The sequence below is a fragment of the Taurulus bubalis genome, assembly GCF_910589615.1.
Source record: "Taurulus bubalis genome assembly, chromosome: 4".
Taxonomy (NCBI): domain Eukaryota; kingdom Metazoa; phylum Chordata; class Actinopteri; order Perciformes; family Cottidae; genus Taurulus; species Taurulus bubalis.
This window is the reverse complement of record NC_136592.1, coordinates 30784776-30809209: the sequence shown is the minus strand read 5'-3', so window position 1 is coordinate 30809209 and position 24434 is coordinate 30784776. Positions and strand designations below refer to the sequence as shown.

At 43.5% G+C, this 24434-nt stretch overlaps 1 protein-coding gene across 1 annotated transcript; it reads left to right on the top strand.

Annotated features, from left to right (window-relative positions):
- The first annotated feature begins 721 nt into the window (after nucleotides 1-721).
- On the top strand, nucleotides 722-22708 carry kiz (kizuna centrosomal protein). The gene is made up of 15 exons (XM_079217502.1): nucleotides 722-820; nucleotides 1352-1414; nucleotides 1921-2083; nucleotides 3452-3526; nucleotides 4828-5452; nucleotides 5541-5799; nucleotides 8666-8785; nucleotides 9484-9648; nucleotides 10777-10927; nucleotides 12859-12991; nucleotides 13441-13503; nucleotides 14821-14922; nucleotides 15301-15370; nucleotides 21725-21771; nucleotides 22451-22708. Exons 1-15 carry the CDS (start codon nucleotides 747-749, stop codon nucleotides 22552-22554), a joined length of 2214 nt encoding a protein of 737 aa, XP_079073628.1. The 5' UTR covers nucleotides 722-746; the 3' UTR covers nucleotides 22555-22708.
- Nucleotides 22709-24434: the final 1726 nt, after the last annotated feature.

Sequence of the window (24434 nt, the reverse complement as noted above, 5' to 3'; positions counted from 1 at the left end):
CAAAACTCCCCAGTTCAACAGCTAAAGAGCAATTTGATGGGACTGGAATTGGGGAAATTGCTTGATTAGGGTGTGCATTCGGATGGGGCTGCAAGGATGTGTAGTGGTGTCCCCTTTGACAGGATGACACGCTGCTGCAGTCAAAACATGACATTATGAGAACTGTCAGTGGTGAACTTTGATAACGCAAGACAAGATCAGGGGATGATACAGCATTCATCTGGTAAATGAGACATCAATCTGCATCTGATAGAGAGGGGGAAGCTTATCAAATGAAGATAGCCTTTTAATGGCTGGTATTTAGCTCTAATGTTGGAGACATTTCTTTGTGTGTAAGCACACAATGTGGTTTTCTCAAGTATACAATCCTCGAGGCATCATTTACACTTAATTCGAGTTAACCAAGTATAAAAGACCGCTGAAACGTATATGTAGTTTTACACTTTCTTAAAGGCCTATTTCAGTAAGTATTAAGGATTTAGGGAAATTACTATAGTTGTTCTTACCTGAAATATTTGTCTTACCTTTTTTTGTTTACCTCTGTATACCTCTACCATGTACAAATAACTTTTTAAACGGAAGTAAAACAAAAAGGGGGGGCTTGCGCCCGTACTCGCACCACGTGTTCTCTGTTTTTATCAGCAGGGATTTCTGGGTAGCGGTGCTCATGGTAACCGATGTAAACACTGGCCGTCCTCCTCCACCTCCCTGTTCTCGGCTCTGGAGTAGCGCCCAGGCGGACAAAAATGGCAAGCATGGCTCGCAGCGACGACAAGTACTACGAGAAGATATCATCGATCCAACAAGTCATGCATACAAGGTGAGCTCTCCCCTCTTATTCGTTGGCGGGACGTGGCCTGGTGGAGACCGCGGACTCGAGTTCTGATCTCTCCTGCCCGGCAGCCTCCTCCTGCCGCTTCCCACACGGAGCGAACAGGCTAGCTAGCTAGCTAGCTAAGCAGCGGAGTCAGGGCAGTCCGTTTACTTTGACGCTCTTTTTTTCCCGCTGTTGCGGCTGTTTTGTCATGTAGAAAAATGTTAAGCTAACCTGACATTAACTGTGAACCGTTCGCTTCCACATATGTGCCAACTTCTCCTGAAACTAATTCGCTCGCGCTTGTTTGTAATGGAGTTAGCATGAGCTAATTCGTACAGTACACCAACAATAACAAACGCATGCACTGTTAGCTGGGGTTGTGTAACGCAGCGTATTCGCACATCAACATTAGCATACGCGTTACAAATTGTTAACGAGTAACGTTAAATAGGTAAGTGCCGTTAATATTGATAATTACCCATTAATTAGCCGAGCAAACCCCGGGTGACAGTTCCCCTGACTGTGTTTGTGCAGGGAGAAACGGAGGCTGGAGCTGGAGAGGGACCTGTTTGCTTACTCCAGATCAGATTACAGAATGTAAGTGGCACAGATTTACTGTGCATCAGTACATATATTGTTCTTATACCTTGACTTACCATGCCCTGTTCTTCTAATTTGACTTTCATATTAAGCTGTAACTTTGAAATTGTGAGACATTTAAGTAGAGAGCCCTATATTAATGTTGGTATTTTATTTAAAATGTGTACCATACATGCATATGTTTAATGGATATCATGCATATAAACAACATCACAGGTGTGTGTGTGTGTGTGTGTGTGTGTGTGTGTGTGTGTGTGTGTGTGTGTGTGTGTGTGTGTGTGTGTGTGTGTGTGAGTGAGAGAGACGAGCCAGTTTTCATCGTAAATTGATTCTCATAAATATGAATGTGCCAGGTCAGAACAGCTGATAAGGGAGTTGAGAATGAGATTTAAATTTAAAACATATTGTGCTTAACCTTTTTCCTCTGAAAAGTCTAGCTCTTATTTTTTGACAATGTTCCTAGATAATATTTCTTTGGAATAATGGTTCTCCACTGCCTTCAGCTCACAGATAGAGCGTTCCAAACTGCGCAGTTATCTCAAGGAAATCTGTGACAGGGGAGCGCGAGCAAAAATGAGAAACCTTGAGCTTCTGAGAGATGTGGAGTGCATAGAAATTAGCATGAAGGAATATAGTCCTGACCATTGTCTCCTGCAACAACAAAAGGTATAACACACACACACACACACACACACACGCACACGCACACACACAAAATGTTTTTTGTTCAGTGGAGTAGTTTTTCTCATGATGGAGTTTTATTAAGAGCAATCTCAACAAACTCCCTGCCCACAAGGTTTATCCAGGTTTATACAATTGTACTTTTCTCAAACATATTTTATTACATTAAATTGTTTATTAATTTCTGGAGCACCGTGTGTTTAAAAAATACAAATTGTACACAATGCACCATGACTTTAGAATAATAATAATAATAATAATAATAAACTCACGGACCTAGAATACAATATAATTTTTCATGAAATTTATATTAATTATTATAGCATGTGTGGGATACACATTTGCCTGAATGCCGTGCTGTAATTTAACACAGTGTAGTAATATTTGCTTGCAATTGCTTGATGTGACAATAGTAAACACTCAAACTGTGCAATTTATCATGACAAGCAAATGAACGAGGGGGAAAACAATGAGCCAGTCAGATTATCACTTAAAACTCAACGACAGTGCTTGACAGCTTAATATCAAATTAACAAAATTGGCTAATTATGACTCGCTGAGTTAATTGCCCAATATAGAGACTCTGAAGTGCTCCAGAGGTTTAGTCATTCTCTCCCCTCAAGCAGTTGGTTTATTTCCTCTTGATGCTTTATGAGTCCTACATGTTTGTTGTTATTTTGGTGGTCCTGTTGCTCGTTGTTCCCATTGTATGAAGTCGCCCTGAATTCTGCTTTTGAAATATTATTGGCGCAGTGAAAAACTAAAATTCTCCAATGGACAGCGAGTAAATTGTAGGTGCACATGCCGAGGTGCCTACATTTATGACGATTTCAGTGTAATCTTTCTTAGTGTTGGTTAACATTTGAAAAACAAGAGTGGGCAAATGAGAATTCATGAAAGCTGCCTTTTTTAAATAGTCTGCTTCTAGTAAACTGCCATTGTTTTGATGAAAAGGTCTGGCGTGTTTGAGCTAATCCAAGTGCCCTTCAAATGGCCATTAGGTTTTTTTAATTGGAGTTGGGATTAATGCAGTAAATTAGTCTGTGGCCGGTCAGATAAATGTTAAAGGGTGTCAGCAGCTCCACAGAGGGCACTCACTTGGGAAAACCCGTTGTGATTGACTGATGCTTGACGCTGTCACCTTTTGCTCTCATACGCTCTGCTTTTACACCACATGCAGATAATATTCTACAACACTATCGCGGCGTTAGAACAGACAATTCCTAGTGTTTGCATGAAGAGTGAGTTTGCCTGCATATGTCGGTTAAATGTTACGTCTATCATATTTCTGTCATTTGTCTGCTCTTATCGTACTCTTATCTCTGTATCATTCTGTCTTTACATCTCTTACAGGCTGACGTTTTCAAAAAGATTTCCGGATTCATGCAAGCAAAGAAGAATATGGAGACAGGGCTCGATGCAGCAAAGGTAATCTTCAACATAAACTATTAGTATGGTAATAATAATAGAATTCATGCTGGGAAGTAACGTATTCTTACATCATGTGCTTTACACGTTTCGAATCTATGTATTGTGTGTCCTGTTTTTGTGCTTTTTACACATACTTATTATGGTTGGAAAATAGCACTTGCTTCTTTTTTTTCATGTTGGATCCTTTTTTTTTATGTTTACAAGGTTTATGCAGATCTCAGTTCTATCAAGCTATGTTTTCAGGGTTAGAATAACAAAGGCAAGTACACATTATGCCTGGTAAATCTGTAGAGGAGTCTACATTTATACTGTGTATCTGTAATAGCGCAGGTGTCTAATCCTAGCTGGTGCATCTGCACAAGCGATGTAGTTCAAGTCCATAGCTGCTTTCTCCCTTCACTTAAAGCAGTTAAAGCTCTTTTAGATGAAATGTCTAAGACATCTCATAATAACTTGGAGCATGCTGTCTAGAGCAGTCACTTGTAACTGTGTGCAAAACCCCCGTCAGCCTGTCGATATTGTAATGAGCAAAATGGTACCGTCACTCCATTATGCATACAAGCCATTGGCTGGCAGTGTGCATGTCCCTCAGGCTGCAGCATTCATTAAGGGAAGCTTACCGGGCTGAAAGCTGGAGACAGATGATAACGGGATATGATTTTCATATTTAATACATTCCTTGGAAGAGCACACGCGTGCCGCAGATTGATAGAAGAATCAATTGCTACTTTAGTGAAACACTTTCTACTTTGCCCTGCAGCTACCGATGGAATCACTCAGCCAAGAAATTAACTTTTCCTCTTTTTTTTTTTTTTTTTTTTTTTTTTTAACCTACTTTGTGGATCTGCTGGGCAGGCTGCATGGTTTACAGTGAATGTTATTAAGCAGCTAACTGTTTGGTATTTAAGACGCTTATCAGAAAAGAAACAGAAGCCATGCGTTTTGTTATTATGTTTGGAGGGAGCCCCCTCCCCTCCCCTCTCCCCCCCTCTGGTGACATTGCAGACATGAATCAAAACTTGTCTAAAGGATTTCTAATAAGATGAAAAGTTAAAACATTGATCCGGAGACATAAAAGATGTTGAGAAAAGCATTCTGACCGTGGCCCAAATAAGATACACTCATTCAAATTGTGAAAGTGGATGGAACATACTTGAGTTGCATTTATTTCAAAACAGGCTTATTCAACCTAAGCAATAAATGTAAAGTCTTTGAAGGGTTGTATATATTTACAAATATTATTTGTATGAGGTAATGGTATTTGTGTTATATATTTCATTGATTTTTTTTCTTTGCAGGATGAAGTGGTGCATAGACGGCACCCGGACCGCTCCCTCTCTCACCCAGCTCTGGATTTTACACAACCGTCAGCGGTAATTTTTATGGGCCGCCAGACCTCCAGAGGGTCTGACGCTGAAGCTGGCACCACAAGTGTACACTCACACCAAGCATTGCATCGTTCACCCAATCGCAGCATGCACTCCCGCGAACGTCTACCAAGTGGCCTTTTGAAGGACTTCAGAGTTGCCGGAGAGGATGCCGCCAGCCACCGAGCACATTTATCAGATGACATTTCAGGCTCAAACGATTCCCCTGACGGCTGTAATTTGAGTGACAAACATGAAAGAACGATGGCGGTGCTCCCGCCTGTTCCGTCCATTTGTGCCTTAATGGGCGCAGCTAGCGATGCGCCTTTTGGAAGTGATGATGAACAAGAACCTTCACCCCTGGTGACCTTGACGCGGCCTGAGAAGAGTCCGTCTCCCAGCAGCGGAGGACTCATGAAGGCTGAGAACTCCCCTGCAGAACACACTGACTCCCGAGAGGCGACTCATCAGCCACCCGTAATGGAAGACGGGGCGAGAGGTCTCGGCCATTTCATGCCTCAAACCACTTTTGGAAAAGAAGCTCAGGATATACCAGGTTTGCGATGCTATTCCTCGCTTATTACCTTGCAATATCTTTTTTACTGCTTTTTTTCCTCTTAAATATTTAATGCGTTACCCTTCAGGCGGAGGCAAGAGCGTCGGCACACCGAGCTCCGACGTGCTGTGGTCGGAGAGCACCGGTGATGATCTGTCCCTTTCGCTGACTGAATCTGAGCTGGACGAGGATCCGCCGGAGGGTGTGGCACCTGAGAGGAATGCCACTTCTGGAGCGAGCGATGATCACAATCGGCACAGTCCTGAATCCTCCCGCCACTCTGACGGGTCCAAGAACCCACCGCAGTTAAACTGTGAATCCTCAGCTCCAGGGGTGACATTGGAAAGGTACAGTGTGTATGACTTCTGAACATTGTTGTCTGGAAGTGGAAAGGGAATAAAAACACGAGCAAACTGCTTCATGGCAACACACTTCTTAAACAAAGGTGCACACTGCAGTCAGTGTTTCTTTCTCACCCCCTAAGATTTAAAGGCTAAGCGAGCTGCGAAAGGAGAATGTTCTGCACAGCCGCTCCGAACCACGGAGGGCTGTTAGTGATAGGAGCAGATGAAGACAGCGTACAGTTCTCGCCACCATCACATCAGAGGCTGACAGAGGGGATTGTGGGAGTCACGGTCCCTGCCGCCATGCTCGCTGTGGCTCGGCGGCAGCTGCGGTGGTGGCAGTGATGCATCTTATAGGGAGAGCTCAGGACCTGTCACCGACAATATTGCCATAATCCAAGATAATGCTGTAACAGAGCAATTTTCTGCTTGAGAGACCTCAGGAAGTCCCCAGTGGAGGAGGAAATTTGTGGCACCATAGAGTGTTCTGGAGGGTGGGCATGCGGACAGCACTTACTGCCACAAATCCTTAGCGTGATGATGGCCTCTGAGTTGAAGGATAATTTTGGATGGGGTTAGAGCCACAGACAAGCCTGTATGAATGTTTGTGCCCAGAGCGTCTGCATTTCCCTACAATATGCAGTATTTTATGAACAGGACCTCTCATGTCCTTGAAAAAGACGAGGAAAACTGTATTTGTTATGTAAATTATTCAAGGTCAGTCTCTTATTTTTGTGTTTTTCCTGCCCTTGGATTATGTACAATATGCTTGTTCACTGATAAACATAAGCACACATGCTCAAAATAATTCAAAAACAAACTCAATATTTCTGAACATTTTGTAAAGACGTGATCGAAGATGGGATTTTATTTTCTCTCCGCGTGTTTAGCATGTTCATGCCATGTGTTTCTGTGTGGTCTGCTATACTGTTCATAGTGTGACCTCAAGAGGAGCTGCAGTTAGCCTGCACCGGGGAGACGACGGTGGGGGCTGCAGCTTTCATTGTTAACACGAAGGGCTTCTGTGTATGAGGAGAAAACCAGAGGCTTTGATGTAAAGCTCAGAGAGCATCCAGGCTCTATCCGCTCCCTCTCTTTCTCCCTCTCTCTCTTAAGGTTAGAGTTTATAGCTCTCCCTCCATTCAGCTCACAGTCAGGAAAAACAAGCCTTGGCAATTCATTAGATTATCCCATTATATTTCTCCTCCAGCATGCCTGGGGTGAGTGAGGGTACATGACTGAAATATCCTCCAGGTTTTTTCTTCCAGACTCATCTTAATGGCCGCACTGTGTCCTGCTCTCAAATATGTCGTCCCTGAACTGCTGGATGGTTCTGCCTCATTGGGGACAAGTCTAGAGATGGAATGTACGATACAGGCTTTAAAATTATTGAAATTGTTTTCCGATGTCTTTAGGGCATTACATTTAATTTAATTGTTTTACCTTTTTTATTTTTTACAAACATTCCTCAGTCGGTTTCTCTGGTTTGATCTAGTCTTTGTGAAGTTATTGCACATTGCCACGCAGTACTTTGTAAACTGCTGCGTGCCCACAGGACATATCCCCAATTTACCCCTGCACTCAAAGTGTTCTTACTTGTGGTATATTTTTCCATTCCTTTGTGTTATATTTGCTGTCTGTGTCGGCGAGGTGAGCTCCTTCTGACACCAATCACTCAACAATGAGACCATTCCCTGTGGTAAATCACAGTACTGTACACTGTAGACCAATATCGCTGCAGAGAGGCTGACCCCTTCCTCCTAGCTAACAATACGCCCCTGATGATGTCGACGCGCGGACAACGGCAGCATCTAAAGTGAGGTTGGGGACCTTGACATGAAAGCTGGCGACAACACAATGAGCGAGAGAGTGGTTTTGCAGAAAAACACAAACTAATTCACTTTCTCCCTCTCTAAAGGTCTCTTTTTGAAGAGCGTTGACAAATAAAGTGGAAAAAAAAGAAAGATGACTATTTCAAGGCCCATGCTGATAAGGGAGAGAGAAAGAGAGAAAAAAGATGGAGCTTTTGCCTATGCTACTTCAGCCTCACTGAAGAGGATTTAGCACAGACGGATTGCACACTACAGAATGTCATGGATATTATTCAAGCTGCCAGCTTAATCAGGATGTTACCAGGAAACAACCTGCAAAAAAGAGGGAGCAATTGTTTGCTGACCCCTAACCCAGGAGCCCATTACAGATTGTCATAAATTCTTTTTGGCCCCTTTTATGTAGGGGGGCTCAGGATCTCTCGGCTTGGGGTTTCATGGGAGAATTCAATGAGGGCCACCCAGAGCTTAATGCGCAAGAAAGAGATGGATTCCCAATATCCACATGCATTAGGCATCAATTTCTCATTCTGCAGCCTCAGACAGGACCAGATTAAAGTGTAAATCTCTCACCAAAAGAAATCATTTCCAGCCCCCTTTTAATTTATTTTTGAACCTTTTTTTTTTTCCTTGTAAGGTGAGATGGTGGTGGCACCGTTACGTAGTTGTTAATATTTTTATTTCTAGAATCATATTACATATTTATGGTCATGCTTTTTCAGCCATTTAACGATTAAAAGCTGATTTTAAGAGTTTTACTTTTCACATAACAGCTAATTTTGCAAGCTCTAGTTTTGAATGCCAGGATTCGCACACAACCTGCCGCTACATGTGTTATCATCACCGCACTTTGAATTGAAGTGCCATTCTAATGATCAGATTCCTCCAGCAGTCCTTGAGTACTGTACCTCAAGGAAATTGCCTGGAAAAACGCATTACTGATTTATTTATTTTTTTGCAACTACAAATAGCAGGCCAATCGATAACTTGGCCCCCATTTGTGTTTCTTTTCACCACGTTAATGGGGAATATGTATTTAGTCTCTACCAGGAAGGCTTCTTTCATCTGCTAGACTACGTCGAAGGGCGACTCCATGGCGATCGGACCAGCGTCTACGTGGATTCTTCCATTGATGGAAGACGACTCAATAGAATTATCAGGTACATCCACCCTTCCTGTCTTTCCCCCGACTTTACAATCTCGTCCCTCCCCCTCTAAACGAAACGCTGTGTATATTTATTTAACGGCCATGGAGCTGTTTCTGCAGACGGGGAAAAAGATATTATCCTTCTGCCAAGGGCTCTCACTTTAGATGAAGTGTCATCACCAACATGCACACGTCTTTATTTCTGAGGGGCTTTCAAACACATGGGATTGTTATAGTAACCGCCCTGTTGAATTGTTATTGGGAGTCAGGGAGATGGAGGATGGAGAATGTGTTTCATTAGACCGGGCTTATTTTCCATAAGCCTTTTATATTTCATAGCATGATTAATTTACCATAATTGGAGTTCTTGTCGTAAAGTACGGATAAATGTCTGGAAAATGAAAGCTCCTCTTTCCCTGTTTAAACCCAGTTTACACTTATCCCCTTCTACACCAACACAAGTGTTGTAAATGATGTCAACAAAATCTTCACTCGAGAAGACAGTGGCCATCTTGTGTCGCGACCCTCAGCCTAATAGTCTTGCTGTGATATTATGTGAGCAAGTGTGCGTGTGCATCGGTGTGCATGATCATACTTGTATACTGTGTGGGTGAAGTGTTAGCAGCTGTTGGATGTACTCCATGTGCTCCTGACCCCGCCTGAGCCCGGGGCTCCATGGCAATAGCTGACTGCTCTCTATATATTGGACAGCCTTTGTAACCGTAGAGCGGGCTTGAATGACGAGGACCTTGAAGCATGTGGAGCAGTCATCCTTCATGAGCTTCAGAGGTTGTCATGGAGCACGGCAAAGGGCTGCCTGCTACCACAGGATCTAGTGAGTGCTCACCGGTCCAGCACTGAGCCTAATGAAATAAGGTAAGGCCTCCTGGTTTCCCTGAGCCCAAAACCAACCACTGATATCAGTGTTTTTTGTGTGTGCGTTTTTTTTTTCTTCCCCCCCCCGCTTAATGCAACTTGTGATTGTGGGATTGTAAAGCACAATGTTGTTTTTCTCTTTGCATGACATAACGTTGCATTGTGTTAGGTTTGGGACAAAGTGCGACCTCTGACATGCCAGGATAAAGCAGTTCTATGCTCATAGTTGTGGTTCAGTGTAGTACAGTGTGTGTTTTGTGTACACACTGACATTTTGAACTCTAATAAGTAGTGCTATAGTAATTCAGAGCACAAAATAGAGATGCTCTGAACGCTATAGGGTTCAATATACCTTTCTTTTCATAGAGACAGAGACCAGACTTACAGTAAAGGTGAATTCCACTTTTCAGACAATTTATATATATATATATATATATATATATCATTGTATTTATTTTTCCCTTGGACCAGGAGAGGGCACGCACTCACCGCTTTTCAGTCACTGAGATATTTCACGCTACCATTCGATGCAGTCTCCCCTGTCCACAAATGTAAAGGTCATCTTGGGTGTCACCTCCTGCGGCAACGCCACATGGGTGAATGTCATGAGTAAATTAAAATGCCCTATCTGAGACTTCCAGTCCTTTGGGTAATGAGTAGTTATACTCTGAGCCAAATCCCTGCTCTGCTTCACTACTCTATTGATTTCACCGAGACCTTTCCTGCTATGCACTCGATCCAAAGAAACACATCTAGCAGTCTCCCTCTCTTTTCTGCGGAGATGCATGTTGGCTCTCTCACCTTTCATCTGGTTTTCAACCAGGTGCTGTATTGCCGCGTGTGTCTATTCAGCGTTAAACGGGAATTCATAATTTTCCTTCATCTCCTGAAGTGTTAAGACGGACTAGCGAGCAGCCTTTTGAGAACGGCTTTGTGGTAGAAAAAAAAAAAATGCTGTGACAAATGTATTATATTCATGGTCAAATTTGAAAGCTACCTCTATTTTCCTGATAATCAAAGCGTCTCTCACTGCAAGGAGGTGTAATTGTAAGTTATTTACAGATATCCCACTGTGTATTCAGTGAGACAGCCTCTCTTTCTCTCCCACCACCCCCACCCTCGCCACAGCGCCAGCCTCCCTCCCGATGCCGCTCGGCTGTGGGATCGCTGGTTCAAGCACGCCCTTCTGCTGAAGGAGCGCGGTGTCCTCAGCACTGAGCGCTTGGTCCAGCTGTTCACGCCGCTGCTGCTGGAGCGCCATGCCACCTACAGCCACCAGGTAGCGTTGGAGGCCCGCACACTGCCGCGACACACACAAACAGGAGGTCACACACCCACATGATGATTGCAGTGACATGCCTTCTTTTTTCTTCTTCTTCTTTTTGTCCTAAAAGGCGAGTGTTTTTGTTTCTTTGCATGTGTTTTGTTGTTGTTTTGAAAGAGAGCTGTAGTTGGTACTGAGTGCCCTCTTTGTGTCTGGTGTTTGAAACCAAGCCTTGGCTGCCGACTCATCAGATTGCTCCACACGTTGACCTAGACAGAAGGGAAACCCTGACCCATGCGCTAATCGCAAATTACAGCCTCTGCTTGGCTTCTTTCATCTCACGTGGCGTATTCATGTGAGAAACACTTGCTTTTAATTTGGCATTAGCCAAAAGTATTGCCATCAGCTGGGTCCGATTGAATGAGGGGAGCCACTGGGACCCTCTCCACAACGGACAAGATTATTTTAGATTTCCCTCTCATTGACCTTGCGCAGATCAATTATACAAAGAAAGACATTGCAATTCATATTCACACTTAAAAGCCAAAGATAAGGTCAAGAGATTTGTCAGGAATCACACTTTTATTTCCAGGAAGTGCAGGAATGATGATATAGGCATGCAGGTTTTTATGTTATTATTTTCTGCGGACTCAGCTCGTGGTTCAGAGGTCTTGCTCCAGCGTCCCCGACGCAATGAGAGAGGCAAAGAGGGAGACTGTAGAGCCTCTTGAAAATATGAACCAACAAAAGGAACAGAGGCCCTGCCATCTACATCATTTTGTCCAAGTGCATCAGTGAAAATCTTTCTCTCCCCTTTATCTCTCTCCCCATCTACTCCCATCCATTTCTCTGTCCCTCCCTTTATTTCTCTCTCTCCTCTCTGTCCCCTCACACAACAGCTTACTCCCCTCACACAAGAGCAAACAGAAATTTCCATTCACGCAATGCCACACAGCCCGGCCACTCCGACAAATGGGAGCATGCAGCTCGCATGCACACACTCAAAGAGGTCCTTTGAATATTCAAGTGCTAACAGTTGCATTCATTGATATTTATGAATGCACTGGGTCCGCGAAAGCCCTCAACCTACGGTACATTTAACTAAATCTAAAAAAAAGAAAAGAACAAAGACCGATATCGAGGACAAGGATCAAGACAGTTTTTATTGTGCTGCGACATCAAATACCAAGTGGCAAACTCAGATTGGCATGTGTTTGCTTCTCTTCCCCTCGAGGAAAATGAAAGCATGTACATTGTCAATCTTCACTGCGACCTACTGATAACAACTTACAATGTACTTAAAGTTTGCCACTGTCAAAAATCCTCCTGATCATCCCCTCCCTATTAGTGCTCATTAAAAGTTGCAAATGGCCATCTGAGGCTGAGAGGCAGTCTTTGATCACGAAAGAGAGATGATGATGGCAGGATTTGATATGGGGGAGGGAAAAAGGAGAGAAAGGAAATCGGTGTGTGGCATCTCCCTGCTCCTCATCTCCCGGAACAGCTCCTCTTAATTGTGTATCCTCATCTCCCCAGAGATATAAAAAAAAAAAAAACGAGCTGGAGAGGGAGGAAGAGAGCAGTTTGTCTCAATTCTCGCAGCCAAGAGGGGAGATATCTGGAACGTGTTGCACATTAACACCAGGGTGATTGCATTCTTTAGGCGCTTCTCTAATCTCATGCATGAGAAGAGAGGGAGGGGAAAAAAAAGAAAGTGTGATTGAGAGTGTGCAAAATAATCATTTTTTTTTTTTTCTTAGCTAAACGGGTGAGAGAATTTGAAGTTATTTTCTCTTGGCGTTTGAACAGGCAAGCACAGCTGCACCTCTGTGCGAGCAGCCTTGGCCAAAGTAAATGACTTGCCTAATCGGCGAGAGTTCAATTTGACACTTCCTTCACAAAATGGGAACAATTAAGAGTGTGGTTTTAATTTGTGCCGCTCACAGGCCAAAGTGCTGCTGAGGACACTTGTGTCCCGGTCCAGTGAGGAGTGCCCCTCTTCTTCGTGTAGTCCTCCTTCTCTCCTGGCTGACGGTGATGTGAAGCCTGCCAGGCCGGTGCGGAGGCAACAGATCCAAGGTTACTAAAGATTATTACTGTTAAAATAAGCATGGAGCATTATAATTGGACCACGGTATTTATAAGCTGGGTTGTGGAGGAATGGGCTCTAGCTCTCCCCTCAGCAAGTGTTTTGTTAAAGTCGCCAGTAGAATCCCACAAATGTCCAAAACATCCCACATTTTCTGCCTTTGCACAGTAATATGAAACAAGGCCATTAACAGTAACAAATGTAGACTGCTGCTACTTTTTTTTGTGCAAGCCACCTCTGCAGAGAACTAAAACTTTGCTTTTATGAAAGAAATCAATTTCACCATAGAGCTTCTTTTTTTTTATTAATCCCTCCTGTCCCAGTTTTTTTACAGGCTTCTATTCAGAGCGAAAGAAAGACTCCCCCCATTCCCATTGCTATCCCGAGACTCCCGTCCTCCCTGCCACTGCTTCTCACTATGCGCTTCCCTTTCTTACAGAACTACAAAGTACTGAAGAGGACAGCCAGGACGAAAGCCCTGTGGAAAGTGTTCCTATTAGAGGTAAAAAGGCATCGCCGGTGCCCCAGCATTCACACTGTCCTTATGTTGTGGTTTGTTTTCTTCCCACTGCAGTGAATAATGGGCTCTTTTACACAGTGGCTGAGGCAGGATGATCAAGGTGAATCCAGGGTCAAAGTGCCACCTGAAGAGCTGTGCTAGTTCTCTCTAATTATCTCCGAGAAAACACTAGCTATGTTTTCAGCCTGGCCCGAGGCGTTCCGGCAAAGTTGATAATTCGCTGGTCCGGCACAATGCGGCCGCTTTAATAGTCAGGACGCCGGGGTGGGGAGCGCAAGAGATCTGTCATGGGTTCTCATTATCTTCTAAACAATGCTCTGGAAAGGACTGGACTTGAAAAATACTAGATGTGAAGGCATCCTGGAAGCAGCTGGTGTGCCCATCCCTAAGCCGCACCTCTGAAATGTAAAGCAACCCTATATTACCCATGGCTATCCGATTTCCAACGGGGTGTTTCATGTGCCTGCATCCCCTAAGGTGCACAGCCAGCAAAATGAGTCCAGTTTTCCAATCGCTACTCTTAATCAAAAGAGCCGTCGCCATTAAAAAAAGAAAACATGACAAAAGATTTCGCAAGGAAAGGGGTTTGCTGTGCTGAGCGACATCAATGTCACAATCAAATACCACGACCTTGGAACTGATAGTAATTGCCAATGCACGAGTGTCTGTATACCTAATGTTTAAAGAATGATGTATGACTACATGTAAAAGCAATGCCTGTATAATGTGCTGTGGGTTTTCTTAAAATTGGCACTTTTATTATGAAACCAAGTAAAGCCATGTTAGGACTTGGTCATTCAAGAGCACAATTGTGCACTCTCCTTTGATTTGATATGTGTATTTCAGCAACATCATTGAGACAACAGCCCATTTATTATGTACTTCTGCTATGTTTTCTTTTCTTCTTCTTCTTTTTTTGCCAGCGCAGTCTCTTTGCCGCTCTCGAATATGATACGTACTTTAGCGTGCCGGAAAGTAATTATGAGTGTTTTTAAAAGAGAAAATCAATCATTGATCTTCCTGGTAAGGGGATGCTGAGATAATGTGAGAAGCTGATTGCCGTCTCATGGAAACTGTTGCTACATACTGTAGGCTAGAATCAACAGTTTAGCTGATTGAGCACCGTGTTTTCCCCCTCACTCGGTCCAGCAGTGAGACCAAAAGACTCGGCTACTGAAGCGTGTTGTCTCATCAAACACGGAAACCTCTGAAAGTTGGAAACCTGGGTTTTAAGCAAATATTTGACGGTGACTTTTTTTTCTTCCCTGTATGTGTGTGTGTGTGTGTGTCCCTAAACAGAGACAAAAGCTTATCAGTTACTTAAACAATCAGCCATGCAGGAAAGGCTGCAGAGTTCTGAAGAGGAGGAGGAGGAGGAGGAGGATGACGATGGCCTCTCAGGTAAGGGATGCGGGCCACTCTACCAGGCAACTAGCGAGCAACAGGAGCTTAACCATCGGTCAACACTGGCCTTATGTTCTCACATAAGGACATCACAGCAGGACCATATTGTGTGTGTCCATAGATGTAAGCGAAAAGCAATCCGTCCAGGTTTTCTCAACCTTTTTTGTTTTAGCTCTTAATCTTATTTTTAGCAATGGAGGACTTGGACACATAATATAATCAGTGGGCCTATCAAGAGACGGCATGAATGAGATACCTAGTCTTTGCCCCTCATAAGCCTGACCATAAATGTCTATGTTGTTATGCATTGTGGATTAGCTTGTGATGAGATGTCCCAATCAAATGGTTTTATCTGGCCCTGTTTGCTCTTTTAAGGAATAAATCACGGCCATGAAGAGGACCTGGGGAGGGCCAAACGCTCCTCACATCAAGACCCTTACCCTCGGTAAGAACATTGTTGTTATTCAACGGGCCACAGGAAATGGGCCACCAGACACCAAAGTGGTTGATGTACATTTGCATGGCCGCTCTCATAATTCCCTGTTCATTTCCATAAGATCAAGGGGGCGCCACCCATTAACTCGCTTACAAAGACAAAAGGCCCCTAAAGCCCCTCTCACTCACTGTTTGCTGGCTTCAGCCGGGTTTTACCGAAATCAAAAACAACAAAAAACGGCCACCACGAAAATAAACTGGGCGTCATAATCCCACTGTTGTCAGCCTTGTCTTCAGAAGGCAAACGGATCACGTCAAGAAGAGAATCAGGGACAACTGTTTTGGAAAGAAGGAGACTCGAGTGTTGACAAGGACAAATGTCCTTTTCATTTTTCACCCTCGAAAAGCATCGAGGCTTCTCAAATCAGAGACCTAAGTGGGTCGGAAAAAGAAGATGTAATGATAAATAGCTCGGTGGAAGCTAACGCCGCCGCGGCTACATTTGAATATCAACACGACTTCATCAAATCTGCAATTGCGCGTCGGGTCCTCAGAGCACCTCTTCACTGCGAACCCATTTGGGCTGCTGTAATGGCTGGGTAAACGTTATGAGGAATAATCTTCTCTGATTTCATGTGATTACTGGGCACCACGCTGACACAAGGGCTGAAGTCTGTATCTCCCTGGCCTGGCAAGCAGGCGCTCCCAGTCAGCCTATTAGCCCAGGGAAGGGCCTAATGGGCTGGCTCTATTGTGGCCCTTATAGCCGCTGATGTCTGCCCCTGCCGGCACCGGTGACCACCCTCTTTAATAAACATGAGCCAATTTCAGCGCCAGACCCTCTCAGGTGGCGCCTGTCCTGTTGTCATTAATGCGCGTGGAATGCCCGCATCATACGTGATCAAACAAAATGTGCAAAACAAAAGGACAGAAACGGAGAATGACGTCGGCTGTGATGAGACGCACGTTGTGGACATGAGCAAAATTGGACGAACGGGTGATAATGCATGCATGACGCTGTGATCTCACTTTAGGAAGGAGGCAGCATGCAGCCATCTTGGTCAAAAGCCTTTCTTTGGTTCATGCAACTATTTCCCACGTCTTTCCTTTTTGCTTCCTGGACGCTGCCGGTTTAGGCATTCCACTTACCGCAGTCACTCCTTGCGCTTTATTGCTTCCACGAGTGGTCTGGAAGCCCTGCACTTAAGCAGAAGCACAACACTGCTTCCCTGCTTTCTCTCTGTGTGTGTCTCTCTCTCACACTCTCTCTCTTCTTTTGCCCCTTCGTCATCTATTTGCCCCCTCTTCCTCTCTGTCTTCCTGTGTTTTCCTCTCCCCCCCTCCACCCACCCACCCTACTTGTTAATTATTTGCTTTATTTTGTCAGCGAGCTGATGAGTGACATCAAAAGGAGGATGGAGCTGGACTCGAAATACAGAAATGGCTTCCTCTCTGTTGTCTTAGACAATAATTATGATTTGCCAGTTAAGCCTGGACTACAGCAGAGGGATTGTAGTTTAAAGCAGAGGCTTTGGTGCAAAAAATGCATTTATAGCCCTTTGTGAGGCTCCTCATTATGTGTGGGCCCGATTCATTAAGTAATTGGTTTGCAGTTGTTTACATGAGTATTAAGGCCTTCTATTCAGGGCCTTTGAGAGATACATTGTGCAAATGTTGCATGTTATGAATGCAGAATGAGAGGCGGGGGGCCAGTCCTATTGGCCAAACACTGCACTCGGCTGAAAAGCGAGAGAAAAGCACTGGGTGCTGCTTTGCATAGCAATGACTAGGGCCTTAATAAGCTTTACAGATTAAATACATGCAGTCTATACAAGATGCAAAGAGATACTCTTAACACATTTATATGTGCTCATTTCACTATTATGGCATTGGAGAGAATTGAGGTCTTTCATATTCTTTACCCCCCCCCCCCTCTCTCTCTTCCTTGCTCTCTCCCACACAGTGTTTTTCAGTCAGATACTTTCACAGAATGTGCTGTTTATTGTATTATAACTCGTGGGGAAGCGACTGATTTGTCCATTAGAAATCTTTTGCTTTCTTTGTGAGTGGCAAAGTAAAATCACTTTGTGGTTGAGTGGGGATGAAAGGAATAATGCACGAAGGAGTGAGTCTTAATAAGCAGCTGCACTCCATGTAAAGACCACTTGTTCCCCTTTGTATGCGGGTGCATGCCACTGCTTCCTCTCGTGCAAAGAATCATTGTGCTCCTTTCTACTGTAGGCATTTCAGATGCCACTCCTTTTCTTATTTTTCTTCTTTTCTTTTCTTTTAATACCTTCATACCCCCCCACCTGTTTGAACACATGTGCACAGACACACACACACACACACATACAAAACAAAAATCCTCCAGCCAACAGCCGGTGTGATGATTGTTGTGCCTAGTGCCTGCTTGACAAAAAACCTTGACTCAACAATTAGTGGTTTGCAGCTTTGCCTTGGACAACAGGATGTGCTCAAGCATTCAACCTCAAATCACTCAAAATGTCAAAATCAGAATCTCTCTCTCTCTGGATCTCTGACAGCTCACTGAGATGAGGGGAGGAGGGGTGGGGGGGACATGAGCTGAGAGAAAGGACTGGAGGGGACGGTAGAGAGAGAGAGTGGGAGATAGAGGGAGACAGAGAGGCCGTCGTGGACAAAGAGACGTAGTGAAAGACGTCTTCCTGTTGAAGGGAAACGCATGTAAACAATTTAACAGACGACATCACGTGGTCTGGACGTTAAGTCTGCACTTCTGCACACGTTTGTTTTTGGAGACTGGCACTGACCATGTTTTCCTTTTTTTTTTTTTTGTTCTACATTCAACAGCAAATGAGTTGATCTCCTTCAGTTTGGACCAAAGAATCAGACAGTGGTTCGTGGAGAAAGGAGCATTTAGAGGATCCAACCAGAGGAGGTCACTGTCCTACATGAGCTTCCTCAAACCAGTGAAGATTGCTCTATAAAAACTAAATAAGTTGGCTTTCAAGCACTTTCTGTGCTCTATCTTAACGTTGTTGATTCACTTAAGCTTGTTGACTTATTTACTCTTCAGCTGCCTGTCGGAAAAAAGGATAAGATATAAATAATAAGTGTGCTAATTTACTAGAACGCCGTTTCTAAGGGCATTTTGCCGGTTTGCTCTTTATTCTAAATTGGTCATGTTATTTTCTTGACATTCTTATTTATGTATACCGTACGTGTCGGGACAAGCCCGTCAACGTTCGTCCACCCTCACACTGGTTATGGCTGAAGCAGCGTGAGGTGGTCTGTCCTTCAGCCATCCCCTTTGCACTGACCGTCTCCACCAGTCAGGAGGAGAGCAGCGTTGTGTTGAAATCATTGGCCCCCCGATTCCCCTTCCTCAGAGTTGCAGTACTCGCTCATTGCCAGCAGAGAGCACTCACATGTTAGAGAGGACCCACTCACAGTGCACTCACAGTTGCCTCTCACTGTTTGCCCCCACTGAGCGCTACATCCTGCTACCATTCAGGCCTGTTAGAGTACATCTAAACGGAGCCTAAACAATGTTTCTGCGGGGTCATAGCTGGGATGGGAGTAGGAGTTGATGGGAATGATGAGGTGATGGGTCTCCCTTTACCTTTAGACAAGCACCGCTGCGCAAAAGTGCTATTGTGCTATTAGCATTTGTGTGTGGGTGGCAGGAGCTTGTGAAAAAAAAAAAGAAAAGCCAGGGTAAATAAAAGCAGTTTTTCTGGTTATATGCGTGTGCAAGGCTGTGTTAAATGCTTGGTAAACATTATTTCCTGTCAGTCCTGATAGTTCCTAATGTGACAGTGAGTCCAAGAAACACAGCCTCCCTCTTGCTTGGCAATTATGTGAGACTGCATAAAAGGACAGTATGTTCTGTGTGAATATTTGTTAATGCACAACGACAGCACTGGACACAGTCTTTCTTAGGTTTAACCCAGCTCAGATGTTCGATTGCAGCCTTTTATAATGTCTAAGTGTCTGCTGCTTTAACTGTAATGCATGAAAACGTGATGTGCAGCACGTTGTTTAGGCTGAACGCCAATTCAGTTGCTCAATTCAAACCGGTAATCTCAACGGACCACACTTGTATTTGTGAGAAATGTGCAGGAGTAGTTTGTGTGTGTTTGTTCCACAGTAGATGCACCTTGAGATATCGCTACTGATTTGGGAAAACAGAGTCAGGATGCTGCTCTTAGTTGCAAGCCGAGCAAATAGAAAGAACATGAATGGAGTCTGCTACACATGTTGAGAAATCGTCTCAAAAGGTTCTTTAAATTTACCGATCAGATTGTCTTTGTGTTTATTCTTGAAGAGCTTTAACTCGGCTCGTAGAAAACAAGTGTGGCGCAAAACTGACAAAACAAGACAGAGGTTTGATGAAGGAAACACACAGACATCAAGCTCCAGTTGTGCGACGAGAACAAAACCCATCACACACTTTTAGAGGTTGCTGTGGACTTTAACAAAAACTGTTAAAACACCGGACAAACAACAATATGAGTTGTAAAGGCCGGAGAAGGAGAATGAGCGAGGCATCGGGGGAAAAAAAGACATTACAAGAGCTGTAATTTGCATTATTTTACCAGCCTACCTGTCTACCAGAGCTTGCAAAACACTGGCCAGCCCAGTCTTACATATTCAGATAATTTGCCTCAATTAAGGGAAACTCACCAGAAGATGAACCGGCATAAATGTTTATGGAAACGGAATATTAGATTGGTGGGGTCAGATCCAGATTGGGCTCTCTATGGTAATAGCCCTGTCTTGAAATCAGCCCGGTCCCTCACTGAAGTGGAACAGCTGATAGACTATTCCCATCCCTGGGGGGGGGAGTTCAAGAAAAAGAAAAGCCCAATTTGCGCTCCGTAACCGCTATTATTGTGGCAAAGGAGAGGAAGTAATCGTGTAGATTATTGCTGTATTTTTGCTGCTGCAGGCTCTGGTGGAGATCTGTTGCCTAACAGTTGTAAATGGATGCAGTGGTTTAGTCTTTATCCCCTATTCACTTTAACAAGCTGAATGTGGATAGCAGGTGGATTATTTTTTCTTTATATATATATATATATATATACATATACTCCTCACTTTATATACCCTCAGCCTGTTCCATAATCCTTCAACATATCAGGACTTTTGAGATATCATTTTGACCAAAGTACAGTCACCTTCCAAAATAAACAACTACTAACTCCCAAAACAACTATGATTTTTATTTTCTTTCATCGCAAAAGGTTTGTACATGGCCATCTGGAAATGATTCTGCCAAGTAAAAAGAGTTCACCCGTTCTGTTCTTAATCCCAACATAGTCTAGGGATAACAATACCATCATTTTGAACATATTTTGCCAAACAAAATCCTCTATTTTAACAAAACACTGTCATATGCAAGCAGATCAAATTGATTATCTCTCATTGTGTCTTTGCTCTCTGTTTTTTTTGGCAGTGCCTCATTTACTCAGCCTCTGCTTTGATTTGCTAGCATTTGAAGCACCTGAGGTTCAACATGCTGTCGGAACAGATGCAAGAACCCTCCAAATGTACGAAGCCCCGTCAGCTTGTGAATATAAAGGCTATATTACAATGGCTGTATGGGCTGTATGGTATATATTGCGTTTAGCACCAAGCAATCTGTTCACAGTTAGGAATGGGAGTTGGGTCTTTTTATTTTTTCTCTCGCATGCTGCCTTGAGTGCTGCAAAGCAGTAATAGTTTGGAAGATGGCAATTGGAACGCCGCCAGAGTAATTTGCTCCTTATACTCAATGTACAGTCACATGTGCCAAGACTTGGCGGAGGGAGAGAGGAGGAGATGAGGGTGATTGAGAGTATGACAATCAAAGAGGTCATGGGTTTGAATTGATGCAGATGGGGATGCGCACCGCTCAACACTTCACCAGAGCTCATCTGCTTAAAAACTCTGCATCCTTTTTGTTTTTTTTCCTCTTCCCATTTCCAGGAAAAGCGTCGACACATCTCCAATATAGAAGGTCCAAACATTTAAGCCGTATGGATATGTATGCTAACCTGGGAGATGATGAGGCTATATTGTGGGTTTGAATAGGCTCTGTGATGATGTAAATTAAAGAGGAGGCCTTTAAAAGTGGAACAGGGGGGCCTTTTCGGAGGTCACACATTTACATAGCGATATCACCAGAGCTATGGGAACCTGGCAACCCTGTTTTGGGGACTATTTTAATAAAGTGGAAGTCCTTTTGCACAATTAGAACGGGAGTCAAGGAAGTTGACTCCGCTGCGCTGTCTACCTGCCTTTTTAAAAAATTTATTTTTTATTTTTTTTGGTCTAAAATAGTGTTTATTTTTCAAATAGCAGGTAATAACTTGGTCAATAACTGTCCTTGTGCTTCCAGGGAAGAGAAGACTAACTCGAAAGCTCATACTACTCCACAGTCCAAAGGTGAGTAAAGTCGTCAATTACAGGTCCATGAGTTTGTTCACTGGCATGTTCACTTTAAAAGTCCTACTTCAGGACTGCTGTGCTACTGATCCATCCGTAAACAGCTGCTCTGCATAACCCTGAAAGAGTATTAATGATTCTAAGGGGGAGCAGACAGACAAGTTTCTTCGCTTTGACATTTCTGATGATGTTTTTCATTTTTCATCAACACATATCTATCGACATAGTAGATTGCAGTTGACCACTGGTGTCAGATTGCATCTCAGTTTCTCTTCTTCTTCACTGCTCTATAGATTCTATAGAAATCTCTCTAGGCCTGAGCTGCCAAATAAATATGAAATCAGTCCTCTGAATACGGCTTGAGCGGTTGAATCTCAATGTATGAGTGCGACACTCTCATCTGTATCTACCGAACAGGACATAGATGTAATGCACATTATCAGGCCGTATTAAAAGGATGAATGATTTTTAGAAAAAGCGAACGATTTTCACGGCGCAGAAAAACTCAAGGTAAGATTTAGCTTCAGTGGAATGCTTATAAAGAAAGCGCAGAATTAACTGGAGAAAGAAAGTATGTAGACGATGCGAAAGGTTACACCTCATGTGAAGCCGGGAAGGGTAAACATTGTGCTCTAATATTGTAATCTTGTATTTCTTTCTCTCCACCTTTTTTGTATAGCTTTCTGGGGGGACTCGGATCACAGCGACTCGGAGATTGAAGCAGCCTTGCGTCCTCAACCTTTCAGCACGAGCAATAATGACATTGATGGCTTCTTTGACTGAGATTTCCCCGCAGATGTTTTTTGTAAATGAACTGCATTATTTCTCAGGCAGTTTGGCTCGCATTAATCCCCCCTCTCCGCCTTCCTGATCATTATTTTAGTGGTCTGCTTTGTAAATCATATGCACGCTGTATCGTAAAAACAAATAATAAAGTTGACAGCTCTCACGCTGGGTAAAGTGCGTGAAGAGTTGTCCAACACTCTGATGTTAACCCTGCTTCAGTCTCTTTATCTGAACAACTCTCCCGGCTCATAATAACAGCTCGAAATAGATTAAACTGATCTTTTAAAGCGATTTGTTTGCACTAGGCTGGAAATCATGCATTTTGAATGCCGCAAGCATCTCCGAGTGCTCTACCTCCAGCATGCTCGAGTGTAGTGATGTGAGTCACCTGTGAAACGACAAAGCACAATGGCCACTCTGCACGCTGCTGTGCGACCTGTGAACCTGCTGAAGAGGCCCATCTCCCAGGGCACAAAGTGTTGCAGCGCTAACAAACTCCCAATATTTAGAACCGCCCAACAGACGCTCCTCGCACATATCCTCGCCGCTGCTTCTTTGATGCCCACAAAGACGCACGTCTAAATTCCTCTGAATTATTGTGTAAATGAGTCACAAGTAGCCGGATTGTTGCTGAAACCACACAATGGCCTTCGGCAATTTATCATTTTGCAGCACATTGAGCACTCCGTATCTATTAATAACTTGGGGGATGCTGTGTGGGAGGCAGCATTCCCAAGTTTACATTCATAGTTCATTATGTCTGTAGTGTAAATTTCCAAATCTGCCATTCTGGGATGTGGTAAAAGCCCCTGGCATTCAGTGTCAGCAGGATTCCATTAGTCAGCTTTAGGTGACTTTACATGCCTGAACCTTTTAAAGTAGGACTCCACATTCATTACCAATAATGGCTTCAGACAGCCCTGACCCACCACAGAAAAGGGACTGTGGCAGAATAATTTGGAGTTTGCTAAAAGGCTCCCTAACATAATATCCATGTTAAGGAGCATGTCAACAGATACTTGTGTGCGACAGATAGCTCACGGTGGAAGCGGGAGCTATATTATACTAATGTGTACTAACACAATAACATTTTTAAAAAGGCACTTTTCTGATTCCGTGCCAGAGAGACGACGAGGATCCAGCTCATTCTCTCCGGAGCGCGTGTAGTCAGGCGGTCACGGGAGGACGTGGAAGGTTTTATTTGATCTGTCGTGTTGAGGTTGCCATTAGACGGCGCCGCTCAGGTCTTACGGCAGGCAATTGGAGAAGGTGAGCCATGTTTAGTGTGATTAGATCGTGAGTGAGGGAGGATGGAAAACCAATGTATTTTCCAAGATAGTCCAACAATACATAATAAATAAAGCTGATTCAGATTCTGACAATAAAGATAACTACTATCAGACATTTATGTGCTCCAGAGAACATGTGAATCTGAGCGAGTGTGCCGTACCTACACCTTTTGAACCAATTACAAACCAATAATAGATTGACAAAGTTAATGGATTATAGTCTCTGGTATTTAGTTGTAATATTTCTTTCAGGACACTGAGCTGATCCTAATAAATGACATCCAAGTCTTAATGTTTGGCATGATCTAAACCGCTCACCTCTGAGATGCCATATGAATAGTTTAATGATTTAAAATATGGAAATATAGTTCACAATGTTAATATATCATTGTATGAATGAGTTCATTCAAGTTGTATTCCTCCAGTGCAAACATACTTTTTAAAGTATGACTCTACTCTTTAGTAAAAGTTGACATACCTGACGCTGGAATGGATTATACAATATTTGCCTGGGTATTGACACTTTCTTTGATGAAATGAGAAACTAAAGGTGTTGTATCTTTACCAGATGTGAAATTATCACAGATT